The 19,113-nt window shown below is 51.4% G+C and overlaps 1 protein-coding gene across 4 annotated transcripts in view; it reads right to left on the bottom strand.

Annotated features, from left to right (window-relative positions):
• Nucleotides 1–9,297: 9,297 nt before the first annotated feature.
• The window catches only part of LOC122393849, a 32,136-nt gene continuing 22,320 nt past the window's right edge, over nt 9,298–19,113 (bottom strand). For all 4 annotated transcript variants that reach the window (XM_043390267.1, XM_043390268.1, XM_043390266.1 and 1 more), the window contains exons 2-3: nt 9,907–10,475; nt 9,298–9,584 (exon numbers count right to left, since the gene is read on the bottom strand). In XM_043390267.1, coding sequence (XP_043246202.1) covers nt 9,405–9,584; nt 9,907–10,473 — 747 coding nt within the window. In that variant the 5' untranslated portion in view covers nt 10,474–10,475 and the 3' untranslated portion in view covers nt 9,298–9,404. The remainder of the gene's footprint in view (nt 9,585–9,906; nt 10,476–19,113) is intronic.

The following is a 19,113-nucleotide window of genomic DNA, read 5'->3' as shown; positions in this document are numbered from 1 at the left end:
ATCCTTACCTCTGTGCAGAGTCACCGTGCTGCACAGGGAAGGTGTGTTCTTTGTAGCTCTTGAAAAATGAAGTCATGCCTAAAATTCAGTTTAGAATATTACAATTACAAATAACTTGGATAAAAGTTGCAAAACATGAACTCTGACTGGTCAGTTGAAATATCTTGAGTCAGTGAACCACACCTGGACTGGAGGTGGTCAGTTCCCTGACTTGCGCAACCTCGGGCACCTCGGGCAGGAGCTGTGGGACTTGTACATAGACAAATTGAATAGACGCTAGCCTAGATTATGTCGTGGCTGCAGTCCAAGACGTGTTCACCAGTTGCCGTTGCTGCCGCTGCCTGCTGCTGCCCTGCGTGCCGGCTGGCAGCTCACTGCTGGACTGTTTGCGCGCCAGGCATCCTACTGGACGAGTGGGGTAGGTCGCAGATCTTTGAGAGTGAAATGTTTGGTCTAAATATAGCTTGAAACTCTTACAAATAATTTAATTAAAAGGCAAAATTTCAGAGGACTCCATTGGTGTCTCAGTGGTGACAATCAGAACTTGATCACAACTGTTATCATGCTGAATGCTGAAACTGAGGATAGGGCTGAGCTGGTAGGCTAGAATTTAATATGCAGGCTTACAAGGTCCCCAGTTAATCCACAAATTTGTCAGACTTGCCTGTAGATAAATTCATGCAGATGAAATGTTTCTGGCAGATAGCCCTGATGCAAAATGCTATTCAAGCTTGTTCCGCAGCTCGTTGCGCTCCACATGAGCCACTACATCAGTCACACAACTCTGCCAAATGTGCTGAAAGGCCACGATTTTTCCAATAAGTAGGTATATTTATTATTTTTCACAGACAGAACAAAAATACAAATGCAGGTCACTACAATTCATTCTGCTTCAATTACAATTGCTGGAATGTGTTTTGCAGACTTATTATATTGAATCTTGAACAGACTATATTATATTACTTTGCTCATGGGCCCAGGCCAGTACTGCAGAGTATGGCTCGCAGGTCGCCAAGGAGCACTGGCCAAGTTCAAAATTTACACAAACCCTGTAAACTGAGCCAGAAAATTCACACCAAAGGGGGCTGAGAGAACACTTTGCACCCCGCTACACTAAATCTGCACCACACCAAACCAAATCCACACCGCACCACACTTAAATCCGCACCAGACGAAGGAGTCTGCTCTGACAACATCTGGACAAAATTGCCATACTTTGCAGTCTGGCTCATGGCTATATCCATTGTGATTCTTAGGTCTGATTATTGAAGTTGAGCTCACTTCCATCATCCATGTGCCCAAGACATTGTGGGCAGCATCAATAATCAAACATCAATATCTTGCTTTTGCTTATTAGGGAGCATTCTATAATCTTTTAAAAATGATAAATAAGGCCTTGTTGATATTCTTTGCAGTTTGCGACCTTCTTCTTGACAAAGTTCAAGCTTCAATTTTCCAATTTTCATTTCAATCCTTTCCATGAACATTGAACATTGACATGTTTGTCGGTTACTTTGCATGTTACTAAAATACCAATTTCCTGAGTTTTGATTTCATGCGCAATGTTTGTACTATTCGCGGCAGAAGCGTAACAAAACTTTGTGCCACCGATTTGGCAGCTAGGAAAAAACTTTGCCCGATAAAAAAACAATCATATGACGTAATCGATCCAAAAGCTTTAAATTGGAATTTTTAAACAATTAGCCAACTATGGGCCGAATGTTTGCCAATTTCGTGTACAGGGGCCCCTAATCTATGTCTTGCAACACAAGAACAGTACATCAAAGCAATTTTTTTGAAGGTGGGACAGTCCCTTTAACGAATACACAACGATCGATCGACTCCGAAGTGTGGCTTAGAATAATTATATATATATATATATATATATATATATATATATATATATATATATATATATATATATATATATATATATATATATATATATATATCCGTCATATAAACGACTTATATTGAAAAATATTATACTTATATTGAATATTGAAAAATATTAAAATATTGCAGGTAAACATTGGTGATCGATTATTTTCCGTTTGCAATGATATTCGGTCAATTATTTGCTCCAACACCGGTTGGAGGGATGGGCAGTTTTTCGACCTCTGACCCCCGAACCCGATTACGATACGCTGACGAAGCTTTGTAATACCTACAATTCGAAAGCTGCGACCCGAACGATTTCTTGTGGAGTAAAGTCCTCATTCAATTATTGTATGTACATAATTACGAGCGAGCGAGCGCAACGAGCGAAGCGAGTCTTTTCAATATAGCGGAAAAATCTCAGTATGAGCGGCCAGGCCCGGTCTGTAACGCTTTTGAGAGGCTTATATCTCAGCAACCGCTGGGCCGATTGGCCTGCGGTCTTTTTTGCTGGGTAGCCCCATCCCTTCTACCTCGTAATTGACTACTTTTGATACATCTCAGTGACCGTCGTGGCACGTGCCACGTGAAAAGTCAAGGGTGTTCAAGCTGTTTTGCAAAAGTAGTGATTTTGAGAGACCCATATCTCAGCAGCCGCTTGGGCGATTGTCTTGCGGTAAATTTTGGAGGGTAGCTGCATCCCTTCTCCCAAAGGTCGGATACTCTTGATCTATGTGAGTGACCCCCACTGCACGTGCAAAATGCAAAAAGAAGAGGTGCCAAACTTGTTCCCATTTCAATAACTCGGTAATTACTGGGGCGATTTCGCTGAAACTTGGCATACAGCCTACAGGTAGGCACCCACCAAGCAATGCATTCCCATGTGTTGCGGTTAGGGTGCTACTGCACGTGCGCACGTGCAGGGGGCGCTCCCAGATCTCGAGAACGGCCGGGCCGATTGCGTTCAAATTTGGTACACGGTTGGGGACCAGTTAGTAGGGTGCCGTGCAAAAGTCAGTTTGGACCCCGTTTGCACGTGCGCACGTGCAGAATGCCGCTTCCAGATCTCAGGAACGGCTGGGCCGTTTGCGTTCAAATTTGGCACACCGCTAGCGACCGGTTAGAAGGGTGCTTTGCACAAGCCCGTTGGAAGTACCCTCTCGCCCTTCCGCACGTGCAGGGCTCACTATCTCGCTCTCTCGTTCTTTGCTCAAAAGACGTTTTACTGGTATACAACGCACCGTTCCCGTACTACAGACCGGAGAGGACCACGCGGCATCCAGTGTAGGTATGTAGTGGCCCTGGCGTCAGCCGGCTGGCGCCCTGCCTCGGGCAGCGGTGCGGAGACATGATACGCCCGCGTAGCGCTGTGTCTGAGCGCCTGACGCGTGCCACTGCTGCAGGCGCTGCGGCACTCGAGCTCCCCCGCTACCGCCTGACAGCCACGCGGCGGCTCTTCCCGTATAGAGCCGCTGCGGCATGGAATCAGCTTCCACGAGATGCAACCGGGTCCGGATCGCGGCGAAGGGTGATCAACTGTTTTGATTAGTAGATTATGTGTACGTAACTGTATTTTAAGCCATCTCACTCACCTTTTTACCCTGTATTTTTATTATGTCGATGTGTTATGCTTCCTTGTCTACGCACCTGTATCATGTAAAATGACTGGGCCATAATAGCCACATGTGGATAAGCCCTCAATATACGATACGATACGATACGGTCTGGGTCCGGCGCCCTGGCTCGGGCAGCGGTGAGGTCCGGCGCCCCGGCTCGGGCAGCGGTGCGGTCCGGCGCCCTGGCTCGGGCAGCGGTGCGGTCCGGCGCCCTGGCTCGGGCAGCGGTGCGGTCCGGCGCCTGATCCGCCGGCTGATGGCCGGCCGGTGTCGCCGGTTATCTGCGCGCCGCTGCCGCGTTATCTGCGCGCCGCTGCCGCACCCTGCCGATAGCGGCCGGCGCGCTATCGACGGCCGCGTGGCCGCCGGCGAGGGACGGTCAGCGCCAGTGGCGGCCACACAGCCGTGCCGACGCCCCGCTCCGTGTCACGGTGCTCGGAGTACGCCGCGGTACGCCGCGCCGCATGGCTGCGAGTGGCGCGACCGAGCAAGGCTCACGACGACGCCCGGCAGCACCCGTCAGTGACCGCGAGTGTCGTCCGCCGGCGCCGAGTCCCCGCGGTGGCCCGCCAGCAGCCACAGACAGCCGTCACGCCGGGTCCTCCCTCTACAGACTTCTGAGCAGCAGTGCTGCCGGCGGCCACCGGCCGCAGTGGTCGCCGGACTCCGGAGAGCGCCACCGGAAGGGGCGCCGCGCTCCGCCGCCGCCGGCCGGCGTGCCGTCACTGCTCCCCTCCTCTCCGAGAGCGTCCCCGGTCGGCGCGCGCCAGCCCCGGCCGCGGCACAGCTTCCTACACGAGCCGCGTGTTGCCGTGCACAGGACACCCCCGGGTCGTGTCCTCCAGCCGACATTAGGAACTGAAACCCTTGACGAGGCCGTGGGACCGGCGACTGAGAGCGCCGGCGCCGGACCAGCCGGCACTGAGACAGACTCCGGCACCGGAGGCGCTCAGAGCGCAGCCGACGCGGCTTCGCAGCATGCCGGCGGGCCGGCACCGTCAGCGACGGGCTCATCGGCCAGCCCGCCGTCCCGGGGACCATCCGTTCAGTCCAGTCCCGCACAATCCCCGGCTGCCTCCATCAGGGTGGCGCGCTTCTCCCTCGGCGGCGAGGCGTCTCCGTCGGCGTCCCGGCGGTGGTCGGGTCGCCAGCCGTACGTGCTCCTCATCCCGCGACACCTGGTGGCGTCTGTGGAGACCCGCGTGCTGCGCGACCCGCGAGTGGCCCGACTGAGGCGAGAGGGCGGCCAGCAGCGCCACGCGCCCGGCGGCACCACCCGCGTCCACGAGGCGCTCGGGCCGGCCTGCGGTCTGGCGGCGCGCGGCAGTCTCGCCTGGGACGGGCCGCCGCCGGTGCGCACCCAGTCGCTGAGTGACTGGGGCGCGCCGGACGGCGCCGCCTGGCCGGCGCCCGAGCGGGACCGCTGGGGCAGCGTGTCCATCCCGCTGCCGGAGCGCAGCACGGCGCACCGCTCCAGCGTGGTCATCACGCTCGGCGGCCGGCCGACATCTGAGCCCCACACCGGCCACGGCCGGCGACGCCGCGCGCACCGACAGCCCACCCTGTCCGACTCAGAGAGCACCAGCAGCAGCCGACAGTCCGTGCGCAGCGCCGCGTCTCTGAGTACGGCTAGCCGTCCCGGGTCCTGGCACAGCGAAATGGACCAGGTGCGTACGGAGGCGACTAGTCAGAAACGTGTGCAATGTGGCGTCCGCGGTCAGCAGCCATCGTCCAGCGACGTTCAAGAGCAGCGAACGGAAGAGAGCGACGTCGCACGCCATCAGCCAGAGTCGGCTGACGTCACACCCCAGCCAGAGTCGGCTGGCGTCACACCCCAGCCAGAGTCGGCTGACGTCACACCCCAGCCAGAGTCGGCTGACGTCACACCCCAGCCAGAGTCGGCTGACGTCACACCCCAGCCAGAGTCGGCTGACGTCAGCCGCCATCAGGTGAAGGGAAGGGACGCTGGTGGCCCGGCGCCCGCCCCGAGTGGGGTGGTCACGCGGCAGCCGGGAAGAGGTGCCGCCAGTGCCGGCGGCCGGGCGGCGCCGGCGGCGGCCGACCGGTGCTGCTGGCCGCCGGCGCAGTCGGCCTGCGCGTGCCTGGCCACCGGCTGCTGCCTGCTGTGCGCGGCGCCCTGCGTGCTGTGCCGCCTGAACCGCTCGCTGCTGCACCGCGCCCGCCGCGCCGTCACTCGCTGGAAGGTCAAACCGGCGGCCTGACCGGCACGGCGAGCCCGCACAGCGGACCGATACCGGCACAGAGCACAGACTGAGGCAGAGCGGAGACAAGGGCAGAGCAGAGACGACGCCGTGCTATGGGTTCGTGAAAGCGCCAGCGACGCTTGTCTGGTTTTGCGGTGCACATGTCTGAACTTCATAACAAATGCTAGTCTCTTGTCCTTGCTTGCTCTTGTAATGCTTGCTTGTCCATTTTCGATAGCTGTAAACCAAAGACTATGTACTGCTCCATTCAACTCATCTTCATTTGCATTTAAATGCTCTCTTTGACCATTGTATTGCAGTCGTTATGTGCATGCCAACTCTTAATATCGCAGCTCGTGCATCACTATCTAAAAGTGGGCCACTGCGGCCCAGGCAAACTACTGAGGACGACGTATGCTGTGTTCATCATAGTCGGACTACTGCGTCCAACCGTGCATTAAAAACACACGTTTCTCACGAGGCACTTAACAAATACTTCTTGAAAGGTAGGTGAGTGGTAAACAATGCCAGCGATACTCACCAGTGAATAAAAATGACACGTTACAATTAAAGGGACCCTCCCACAGGGCATATTTTAACATACTGACTGCGTCCCATTTTGGGACGCAGCCCCCTGCCTTTGGGACGTAGCACTCGCGAAATTTGGACCACTGCGTCCCACACTGAAATGTCACGGTTTCAGCGGAAAAGTGCAAGCAATAATAATTAGCATGCCTCGGTCTTTTACTATGCAACAGACTCCATAAGAGCCCCACACCGGCTTTTTAGTGTCCCTTGTCGGCCTTTGAGTGCCCTTTGCCGGCTTCTCAGGGCCTATTGGCGACCTCTGAGGGCTACTTGCCGGCCTCTGAGGGCCCTTACCGGCCTACAGGGACCAGCAGCTCTAAGGGTTCCACACACGCCTGCGATGACCCCCCTAAACCAGTGGTTGAAGGCCCCCACAACGGCGCCTGCGAGGGCCCTCACCGGCGGCTGTGAATGCCCCACACCGGTGCCTAGCTGAGGGCCCAACACTGCCACCTCTGAGTGCAACCGGCACCCCTGAATGAGGTCCCGAAACCAGTGCTTCTTAAGACCATATATCGGCGGCTCTGGGGGCTCAACGCCGGAGCCGCATCGGACGGCCACTCACCGGTGACTTTCGAGGGCCCCACACCGACGACTCTGAGGGCCCCACTGGCGTCTGAGTGTACCTTGCTGGTCTCTAAGGACTCCACAGGGCTCCCGAAGGCACCGCAGACTTCTTGAGAGCCCCTTGTCGGTCTCTGAGAGCCCCTGTCGGCCTGTAAAGGGTTCGAGCCAGCAGCTCTAAGGGTCCCACACCGGACTGTGACAACCCCACACTGCAGTGTCTCTGAGGGCCCACAACGGCAACTGTGGTCCAGGACCCTCACCGGCGCCTCTGAGGGCCCACAGCGGCACCTCTGGGGGCCCGCACCAATGCCTCTGAGAGCATCACACCGGTACCTGTGAGGGCCCACACCAGTGCCTCCAAAGGCTTCATAACCGGCGGCCCTGAGGGCCCTACGCGGGTGATTTTGAGGGGCGTACCGAAGGCACCACACAATCCCTTAGTCTCGCTGAGCTTCTATCCCAATCCCATACCGGCTTCTATCCCAATTCCGGCTCAACTAATTATCAGCCCCCCTCCCCCCTCCATGGGTCAGCAGCGCCGCGCCGGTGTCGGGGGCCAGCGCCATCGGGGCGGCAGTCGGCCACGCGCACTCAGTGGTTAGCGCTTAGCGCCGGCGGCTAGCGCACGCCCGGTGTGCTATCGGCCGTGAGCCGCTCCAAAACGGCTGCAGTAACTGGTCGATATAGGTAGTAAGCAGATACAGAGATGCAGGTGGATAAGGTATGTGCCCTTTCCGATCGAAGCATGTGCCCTATGCCACCTTTGGGACGCAGTAAAAAATCCTTAAAATATGCCCTGCCCTCCCACCTTCAAAAAAGTTATTGAATTGGCGTGCAAGTCATGTCGCTCGGTTCAGAAAGAGCAAAAACGAATATTTACAAAATTTCACCGAAAATATTCACCGGTTTTCAAGATATTAGACGTTTACTTTGTTAACTTTTTGGGATCTCTGCTATTCCTAGCGACCAAGGCGACTTTATTCGGAAACAATAGTTTGGCAGCTGAAAATGCGGCACTTGTTGCGCGCACAGGAGCATATATGTACTGCATTGTTACCCTTCCAGGCTGCTGAATTGTGGGCCTCCTTGTCGCTTGAATAGCGACTTCCATCACTCACCGTGTCACGCTGAATTGCCGTGACTCCTGGCTCACCGCCTGCTACCAAACGTTTAACCTTCCAGGCGGTGGGGGGGGGGCATTTTTTTGCCCCCCCCCCTTTAGTTTTTTTATATATCTCGAGAACCGCTGCGCCGATCGTCACCAAACTTTCAGTACCCTCCTGGGAGCAGCTAGCGCACATGGTGACCAAAATTTTTTCCAAAGGCTATGATAGGTTGGCCGCTAATGACGTCAGAGTGACGTCATTTTACCATTTTCGACCCAAAAAAAGGTTTCGCGGGAAGAGCTGTCAGGCCTACAGCTTTAGAGATACAGAAAAATGTTTCAGACAAAAAAGGTGTGGAATCAAAAGGGCCACAAAACTGCCATTTCGGTTTTTCGAATTTTTTGGATTTTGACCCCCAAAAATAAAAAATAGATTTTTTGAATATAATAGCCAAAAAAATCCAAAAAGTTTTTTGAATTTCGTAAAAACCGGAATATAAATAATAGTCCCTACCGCCTTCTATCTAAATACCAAATTTGAGATCGATGCCTTTTTTTTGGCCAATTTATAGCGAAAAAAACTGTTCAAAATTGATGACGTCAAATTTTCAAACTCAATTTTTAGCAATTCCAGACCTCGTAGCGCAAAACAAAGACCACCATTAGACTCCCCGTGACGAGCTGCATCGAATCGATACCCATTTTATGCAAAAATATCAACTTTGAAATTTGACCTTTTTTTACCTGACCTTGACCTGACCTCCACCAGAAAGTGACCTCAACCGTACCTGATGGTCTTATAACCAACACCATTGAGTTGGAAATGAAAAAAAACTGGCCATAAAACATTCATCGCACAACCTTATTAAAGTTGGGTTCATGTGCTGACCCTTGGTGACCTGACCTGTGACCTGACCTGGTATTATCAGTGACCTCTAGGCTCTAATAGCAACATATGTGCTAGGCATCTGACGCCCTATCGCTGATTTTCGACAAAATGCGTTTTACTCGATGTTATAGCGCATTCCCTAGAAGACCCGTGAACGGTGAAACATTTTATCTTTGACCTGACCTGTGACGTCATCGGTGACCCCTAATTCAATGAAATTTGGGGTCACCAATGAAAAATGGCGTCGTGCCGATGGAGGGGCAAATTATTTCCGGGCACTATGTACTGTGGCCACTGCCGCTGAGTGCCGGCCATTGTCCCTCTGTGGTGTTGTCCGTAGCAGTTAGCATCATGCAAACGTCGAACCGGTTCGATCCCGAAAACAAACTTCCAACTACGCCACTAGCCGCTAGTTATCGCTGAACAAGGGAGATGTGGTACTAGCTCCACTACAATCGATCTGTCTATTCACGCGCAAGACATTTCCAGCGTCCATTCGATTAGTTTGTGCACTCGGAAAGAAACTGCAGCCCGCGGGCCGGCCGCCGCAGTGACAGCTACACCCCGCGGGTCGGCGACGGCAGTAACGTCTCACCGTTGTCGACGAGGACGCGCAGAAACTGCAGCGTGTTGTCGGCCTCCTCACGGCTGGCTTGCCGGCCGGCGCGGCGGCCGTCCAGTTCCGCCAGCTCGCGACGCACCAGAGCGCGCAGGTCGGCCGTCACAGCCTTGGCCTCCTGACCGGGCGCGGCGGGGCACAGTGAGGGTGCGCCACTCGCCGGACTCGGCAACAGCTGCAGCTGCGCCAGTTTACCAGTTCACATATAAAGCACACCATGAACACTTGTACAGCTCTGGCCAACGCATGCAGTGAAGCAAAAAGGACAGCTAAGTTAACTGGTCAAATACTTAGCAGTGAGCTAACTTCACTATCACAGGAGAAAAAAAAACTGTTCAAGATTCCACATGATAGTCTGGTGCTGCGTCAGTCAGCATTGAACAATGTGTGGGTAAGGTTGAGTTCGGGAGTTGTGCATGCAGAGCGTCACTAAAACTCACCAGGTTTTCCTTCAGCTTCTTTTCCAGACTGCGATCGAGCTGTTCGACCTTGTCGATGGCCTCCTGCAGCCGGGCCTGGGCGGTGAGCAGGTCGGCGGGCTGGCTGCTGCTGTCGGCGCCTCCCCTCTGGCTGCCGGTAGCGCTGTCTGACGGCGCGGCCCGGCGCTCACTGCCCGCTGCCGGCTCCTCCGGGAACAGCGGACCGGCCGCGCAGTCCGAGCAGCGCGCAGACGGCTGTCCGGTGTCCTGCCGGGCCGCCGGGCCGCTCACATGCCCTGACGGCTCAGACAGGGCGCCCTCAGGATCACCCCCAGCACGGCTGTCTCCGCCCGCAGACGAGACGTCTGCTCCCTCTCTCCCAGCACCGGCCGGATGGCTGGCGTCGGCGCCACCAAAGTCAGCCGCCATGGCCGGCTTGTTGGCCCCATCGGTAGGCACACTATCCTCTGCAATGCTGTCGCTAGATGATGCTGGCTCCTCATGGTCGATCTGCACACAACTCCTTAAATCATCTTCAGTGTTGAGCTGCTCTCTGATGCTGGACTTATTTTGACAGTTCTTATCCATGACTGAAAAAAAAAATTGGGCTGTGATGTCAGACCAGACCCAGTTGGGTGCTTACTGCTTTCCTCTTTTTTGCACCCTTTTAAAACTGACACAATTTGCAAAACAAAAACATGAAAAGAATAAACATATGCTTTTACAGTTGAAAAGCGAGAACACTTACACAAAACATTTATAATTTACATCCAAACACATGTTGAGTCAGGAATGATTAGTGGTTACGTACGACCCTCCAGCAAAAGAGTGGTTGGTTAGCCTATGCGCTTTCGGTGTAATAACTTGAAATGACAGAGAAACTCCTGTAAAATGACTCAATAAAAATGAGAAGAGGGTTCGTGCACACATTTCGGCAGTGGTTTTCAACAGCTATTAGACGTATTCATCAATGCAGATCGATTATTGTGATGTTGGCAACCAACCACTTAAAGTGACCATCCCACCTTAACATTAGTTTTGAGTTGAGATAGACAAATTGGTGGCCATGGCCTGAAAATACCGGTTTGGGCACTCACAACATCGAAAAATGCTTTAATTCGGAGATATGGAATTTCAAACTTGCCGTTTTCGGATTCTAAGGGGCTAATGCATTAGAATGCCCCCCCCCCCCTAGAATTTGTGACGTCAGCGGAGATCTAACGATTTTTAAATCTTTTACTAAAACGTTTGATAGCACGCGGTGGTATGTATATGCTGCTTTGCGCGCAACAAATGCCGCACTTTCAAATAAAGTCGCTAGGAACAGCGGAGATCCCAAAAAGTAAACAAAAGTAAAAGTCTAATATCTTGAAAACCGGAGAATATTTTTCGATGAAAGTTGGTAGATATTAGTTTTTGCTCTTTCTGAACCGAGCGACATCACTTTCATGTCAATTCATCAACTTTTTGAAGGTGGGAGCATGGGCGTAGGAACGGTTGGAACATTGTGGGTGCATGGGTGCAGAAATCCAGCCATGGCCGGTGAAGCAGGGGGGGGGGGGGGGTAGGGAGCGACACCCGAGCGAAGGCTCGTTGCGAGCTTTGAGGGTGTACCATGTCGAAAAGGTACCGACTGATAAGTGCATTTGGAAGCATTGACCCTCGCATGTGTACGGGTGTCGGATGACCCCCCCCCCATGGTTTTTCGCAAATAACTCGCGCAAAAAGCGGCCGAATGCGACAAAACTTTTAGTACCCTCGAGTTGATCAGTTTTACACCTACTTTGAAAATTTCATGACCCTGACCCGAAAGACCTTTGACCTGTGACCTGATTCTCGAGACCATGTTCGGCCTGAGTCGCGATTTGGCGTATGTCAGCTCACATTATCCGCGCGTTTCCAGTCTTTTTGTGATTGTAGACGTCCAAACATGTGAAATGATGTTCTTCCCATGCATCACGGTGGGTGTGAAGGTCACCTGAAGGTCAGGTCAGGTCATTGACCTTTGATGACCTCGGTTCACTTTTTCGAGTTTTACATGTTTCTAGGGTAGTTTATCGGGCTGATTTCGAATTAAGCATCCATTTGAACGTTAACGAAATAGTTTTAGTGCCTTCGTAACATGCTACGACGCCGTCAGTGGTAGTTGAAACCTACTATGGATAGCCGGTAGGACGCCTAATGGTTGACCTGACCTGACCTGACCTGATCTGGCCTAAATGCATGAAGAAATCATCTGTGATCAAAACTAACATCAAATATTCGTGATCAGCACCCCGAAAAACCCGATAACAGCTTCACTTTACACAGTTCTAGCAGGTCCCGATTTTCCCGACTTTTGGAATATTGACCTGACCTGGAAGGTCAACCAATGACCTAGGACCTTAAAATTGGGTTTCATCGGCTTCCTCTCGTCACAGGCAATACCCTCGTTTTTTTCCGCGAAGCTCTAGCTCGATCAGGGACCGAACGGCAGGGGGTCCGACCGACCCCCCTCCGCCTACACATTAGAAGCTGGCAAACGCCGCACACATGCGAGGGTTAATATTGTCAATATTGACTACCGCAAAAAGTAAAAGCGGCCAACTTAGCCATTTTCGAGGATATCGGGCTACAAAATTTGACAGCGAGTCATCGCTTCGATATGTGTTCAATCACATGCTCCATTTCCCTTTTTTCAGCACAAATGTAAGTTTTGAAGACCATCACAGTAGCAAATGCTTCGAAAGATGGATAGTAGGCAACATATCCTGAATTTACCGTGCTGCATGGGAAGTAGTGTTGATGAGAAAAGGGGTTTTTGTTTCAAATTATTGTGGGTGCAGAATACATTGTCTGCACCCACTGGAAAAATATTGTGGGTGCAGCTGCACCCTTGCACCCATGGTTCCTACGCTTATGGGTGGGAGGGTCCCTTTAACCTCGCCCGCACATGCCATTTTCCCATCCTAGAACGCACATGGGGGGGGGGGGGGTTGTTGCCATCCCCCCCGCGCCATTTCGTTCCTGTTGGAGATAGAGCTTAGCGGTAAAGACCAAAAAGATTCTTTGGGAAGAGACGAATCCAATGATACCCAGTTTTACCTTCTCAGGTCAGTCATTGACCTTCCAGGTCAGGTCGAACTAAAAAATGTTGCTGTTTTGGGTCACCGCTGGATATCAAGTGCGCTGCTTATCATATACCGATGACGATGCCGTTTTCTGGTGCCAAGCCAGCTAGAACCTCTTTCTCACACTACCCGACCAGGTTTTTGCTGCTGAGGTCATTTCAGTCCAGTTAGGTCAAGGTCAATTATATGTGTTTGTATGTCTGTGTGTGTCTGTGTGTATACTGATGTGTGCACCGATTGTTTATGTGTCCATATTACATGAAATCATGATCTGAGAAGCTTTTACCAAAAATGCAGTCAAAAAACTTCACAAAAAGTAAATTCCGCTTGCCTAAAACGCAATTATCTTAGATGACCTAGGTTGAGCTTGACCTTGACCTTGACATCTGTATTCTGTACATCGTCGAACAACATGTTCCATGATAGGTGGGAGGTAAGACTGGTAAAAAAGGCCGAAATCAAGGTGTCAAAAGCTCACAAGGCCCATAGCCAACGCAAGATGTCGAGAATTGGCCATTTGGGTCATGACATGACCTGAAAAACAAGGTCATATCTCCGAAACCAAAAGTCACAGAAACTTGAAATTTTCAGTGGACATCAAGAAAGGATAGAGGAGCAGCTATACGAAAAATCAGCCTTCTAGCTCTAAAAATGTTGAGTGCAGAACAGGAAGACTACCTGGGGGGGGGGGGTGGCAACCCCCCCCCATGTGCGGGCGAGGGTTAACACGCGCAGTGGAAGGGGGGGGCGGATTCCGCCCACCCCTCCTGTTTTTCGCCAATAACTCGCGCCGCAAACATGATATTACTGTGAAATTTTGGCTACCTGTCCAGAATTGAACTGCAGATCTTCCCGTGCAAGAAATAAGAAAATCGGGTTACAGCTTTTCTTGTAATAGCGGTGTAGTCAAAGATCCTGCCGCCGCGGCGGTGCGGCGGCCGGCGCTAGCCGTTACGCGCCGCCTGAATTGTAGACTGTGCCGGGGCGGGACGGTTCCGCCTTTACATCGCGCTCCTTACCGCTAATTATGTTCGATTCGCGTCAAATTTTGTGAGAAGACTAAGAAATGTACAGGCAAGCTCATGGTCAAAGAATTTTGAAAATCGGCCGGTAACAACTTGAGTTATGAGTGTGTAAACACAAAATTGTGATTGCCGCGTTTCCCGCGTCGGCCGATCCCGCTTCAGCCGGCGACATCTTACCCTTAGCAGGCTTCTAGCTGCCATATTTATTGTTGGATTAACTAGAACTTCACCATACATACTCACAAATGTACATTCTTTCGTTTAGTGAAAGAAAAAAGAAAATCGGCCGGTAACTTTTTGAGTTATCGGCGTGTAAACGCAAAAAAGTCGCTCATATGACAGATTTGACCACATTTGACCTCATTTGACCTTGAAGATATTGACCTAGAGTCATGAAATCCACACACAACAGAGTTCCCCAGGGCCTTCACCTACCCTCCAAATTTCGTCGTTCTAGCTCCAGTGGGAGCTGAGATCTTAGGGGGGGGGGGCGACATCCGCCCCCCCTTCCACTAGGCGTAGTACTCTCAAGTCTCAACCCTTCCACTGCGCGTGTTAATACCTGGAGGGCCGTACCTTACGGACTACGGTAGATAAGGTAAGGTCAGGTTATATGTAATTTATATGGTCAGGTTATAGGGTTGTATGTAATATGTAATTAAAATTTCAAATGACTTTTTCCTTGAAAGTTAATTGAACTTGCAATGAAAAAATGCTATAAAAAGCAAATAGTAGGTACTTGTATTGCTTGGCAAATTATCAGGTACCTATTTGCACAGGGGAGCACTGCCGCTTCAACCCTATTGGCCGTAGTGTCTAACGGTGGCGGCCATATTGCGCAGACCAGGAACCGGCTGCCGCCTGTGTTGAGGAATAGGGAATTCGGGACCTCGATTTACGTTTGCGGCCGCCGTATCCGTTACGATCAAGTTACGTAGATACGGAGCCCGGCATCTTACGCAGAATTGAGTAGGGAACACGATCGTATCTTCAGAATTCCTCAAATTCACTCGCCGGACCTACATTTGCCCCGGCCGAGGGGGTTGATTTAACCCACCTCGCTAATGCGCCGCTAATTAAACTAGAATTAAGCGGTAAAGTGGTCGTATGCGGCAAAGTATAATGCAGAGTGACTGGTAGGAACCCGCTTTAAAGGTCTCAGGTCAACCGGTGACCTCTGAGGTCAGGTCAAGTGATCTAAAGCACGGGTTCTGTTTTTGGTAAATAACTTACCCAAAAATGGCCGTAGAGCCGCGATTTTGGCATCATCGTGTTCAGCTAGCTCAGGCGCATCGAGTGATATACTTTTTGTTCGGGTCAGGTCAACTTAGGGTGTTGACCTCAGGTCAAGGTCAGGTCGGCACCCCCCGGGCACGAAGTTGGTCGAAAGAGGTCATGTCGCATATCATTCGATTCGGCAGGTCTTCCTGAGTCCATTGGTGGCTTTCCCGACTCGCTAGCTCAATTTGATCGGGAGTTATTGAAGAAAAATTGTGACCCTTGTGATGTCACAAATGACGTCACACAAGGGCAACAATGCAAATATGAAACACAGAACCTTGCAAGGAGTGCATGAAATCATTATTCTATATGCTTGAGATAGTTTCAGATCATTCTCGGCGCCAAAATAACGATTTTCATATTTCCCCATTGACCTTGGGTTTAACGTATTAGTTCCTTGTATCTATCTGAGGATTTTTTAGGATTTCATCTTGTTCTCCACTCAATTCTGCGTAAGATGCCGGGTTCCGTGTCCACATAGCTTGAACGTAACGGATGCAGCGACCGCAAACGTAAATCGAGGTCCCGAATTCCCTATTCCCCAACACAGGCGGCGGCCGCTTCATGGTCTGCGCAACATGGCGGCACCGTTGGACACCATCTGGCGGCCGATGCGCCTTCCACATTGTAGAGTTCAGTGGGTATTTGTCAAGATAAGGTCTGATCTACAATTGTGGCGCTGTTGATACAAATATGAAACAGCAGAAAGTTTAGGTTGTAGGTTAGGTAAGGATGTAGATTTGTAGGTTTTATATTGTAGGTTAGTAAGTTTGTACTTGAAGGTTGCAGGTTGTAAGGTTGTAGGTTTGTAGGTTGTAGGTTGGTAGGTTGTAGGTAAGTACTAACCCAGCCAGAAACTATGGTAAACCTCGGGCAGCTTGGGCTTAGCTTGGGTTTGCCCACTTCGATCAAAACCAATGCATTTTTTACTTGAGCTGAGCTTGGGTATGCCGAAGCTATGCCCGAGTGTGGCCAGCAGCAGCTCAGCCCGACATCCGCCCGCGCAATCAAAGCAGGCTCAACTTGGGCGGAGCGCGGGCTGATCAAGCTGGCTGTCTCCTTTGGCTAACTGGAGTAAAGCCGGAGTTTAGCCATACTTGATCGGCTGTTCACGCATGCGCCAGTCACGTTTTGCTCGGGCTTACATCGCGCTACCGCCAATCGTCGCACAACTAGGGCTAAACTACGGCTGTCCGGAGCTCGAAGAGCGGGCATACCTCCGGCGGAGCATGGGCTTTAGTCGGTGTTTTTGTGTCATACGCCGACTTTAGCCCAAGCCCTAGCCGACTTTAGCCCGACTAGAATCTCGGGCAAGCCGCACTTAAGCCTGCTTGGGCCCGGAGTAAAATTGCTGGCTGGGAAGTAGGTAAGGTTGGGTCCGGTTTGGTTGTTTTTTCGGACGCCGGTGAAAACAGGGCGCCGGAGGACATATTAGTCACGTGACATTTGGAATTTCTCCCCCTCCGTGGGCTTTCTTCATGCTACACGTCACGTGTGAATTTCACGAACCTTAATCAAATCACCCCAGGCGCCCTGTTTTCACCGTAGTCCGTTTTTTTTTCCTGTTATTTGCGAGACATATAAGTATCATTTTTGATGGCCATAAAAACTGGCGTCGTATTCGTATTCGGATTCAAAATCGAGCAATGATTTCGTTCAAAATTGGCATACAGATAGCCCATGGTACGCTGCGTTCGAAAATGGTTAACTTTTTTTCCTTGGTCAAACCGTTTGACCTTGAGAGGTCAAAACACTGCGTACCCTGTAGAATCTTTGTTAATGGTCCAATTAAAAACAAAAATTGCCCACCAGTGTGTTCGTCTCATCGAGAAGCAGTAGCACATTCAAAAAAAAAAATCCGAGGTCAAGGTCATAGGGCAAGGTCAAGGTCACTTAAAAAGTCGCCGTACCCTATCAAATCTGCGTATTTGGAAATTCCGACCTCGACGAGCATCTGTGGTAGAAAACCACCACTTTGGTAGGGTAAACTACTGCTGTCTGCTACCATTTGCACTGCATGTGTCGCTATAGCTGCGACAACTATGCGACACCGCGACATCTGTGTGCGCTGATTCTAGTTAGCGATTAGCTAGGGCACCAGGGTGGATACAGACCTTCAGATTGAGGGTGGGGGACTCATGGCCGGCCCGATCCCCGGCAGTCAGTTGCTGAGCGGGGGGGGGGACGAAGGTCCAATATGATGCCACAAAAGACATGCCTATTACGTATAGGTACATATTATACCTATACGTAATAGACATGGACAGAGGACATGGCCACAGCGTAAAGGTGTTTCTTCAGCAAAAGGTGTATATTATACGTACACGTATGTATTGGTATCAGCACTCAGCAGTGTGCCTCCTGAGATCTTAGTGATTTTTTCGATTCATCAAGTTGACGATTTGTTTTGCGCGGATATCTTAAAAACGGCAGCGCTCCGCGTCGGTGTTTTTTTTTCAACTTATTTAATAGCTTTTAGCTTTAACTTTACCAATACCAATACATACCAATACATACGCATATACCTATAGGCAATAGGCGTGGCATCATATTGGACCTTAACCCTCGCATGTGTAGGGGGGGGGGGTCGGATGGACCCCCCCCCCCATGGTTTTTCGCGAATAACTCGCGTAAAAAGCGGCCGATCGCGACGAAACTTTCAGTACCCTCGCATTGATCAATTTTACACCTACCCTGAAAATTTCATGACCCTGACCCAAATGACCTTTGACCTGTGACCTCTTTTCCGAGACCATGTTTGGCCGGAATCGCGATTTGGCGTACGTCGGCTCGCATTAGCCGCGCGTTTGCAAGCTTTTCGTGGTTTCAAACGTTCAAACATGTGATGTGATGTTGCTCCCATGCATTAGGGTGGGTGTCAAGGTCACCTGAAGGTCAGGTCAGGTCATTGACCTTTGGTGACCTCGGGTGACCTCGGTTCACTTTTTCGAGTTTTACATGTTTCTAGGCTAGTTTTTGGAGCTGAATTCGAATTTAGCAACCATTTGAACATTTACGAAGTAGTTTTGGTGCCTTCGTAACATGTTACGAAGCTGTCAGAGGCGGTTGACACGTACTACGAATACCCGTCACGACGCCTACTGGTTGACCTGACCTGACCTGACCCGACCTGGTCTAAATGCTTAAAGACATCATCTGTGATCAAAACTAACACGATATTCGTGATCAGCACCCCGAAAAACCCCTTAGCAGCCACACTTTACGACTTTCTAATAGGTCCCGATTTTCCCGACTTTGGGTCATTGACCTGACCTGGAAGGTCAACCAATGACCTAGGACCTTAAAATTGGGTATCATCGGCTTCCTCTCGTCACGGGCAGCACGCTCGTTTTTTCCGCGAAGCTCTAGCTCGATCAGGGGCCAAACGGCAAGGGGGGGGTCCAACCGACCCCCCCCCCCTACACATTAGAAGCTGGAAAACGCCGCACACATGCGAGGGTTAATCTCCCCCCCCCCGCTCAGCAACCGGACTGCAGGGGATCGGGCCGGCCATGAGTTCCCCCACCCTTAACCAGGGATGCGGAGCTGTGGAAATTTCAGACGGCTCCGACTCCGGCTCCGGCTCCGGGTGAAATGCCATGGCGGCTCCGGCTCCGGCTCCGGCTCCGAGTAAAATGGTGGCTCCGGCTCCAATAATCAGTAGGTACTAGAAATGTCAATCGGATACCAACTTTTTGGTATACCGATACCAAACCGATACCAACTTGGTATTTGGTATCTCAATCCTATTGTACTTGGTATTTTGTTGGTATTATGAGCCCTCACTAATGTATAAGAAGGCTGAGAAATTG

The sequence above is a fragment of the Amphibalanus amphitrite genome, unplaced genomic scaffold (genome assembly GCF_019059575.1).
Source record: "Amphibalanus amphitrite isolate SeventyFive unplaced genomic scaffold, NRLGWU_Aamphi_draft 000557F_arrow, whole genome shotgun sequence".
NCBI classification, from domain to species: domain Eukaryota; kingdom Metazoa; phylum Arthropoda; class Thecostraca; order Balanomorpha; family Balanidae; genus Amphibalanus; species Amphibalanus amphitrite.
Note: the sequence above shows the minus strand (reverse complement) of the source record. Positions and strands in the feature narration are given on the sequence as shown.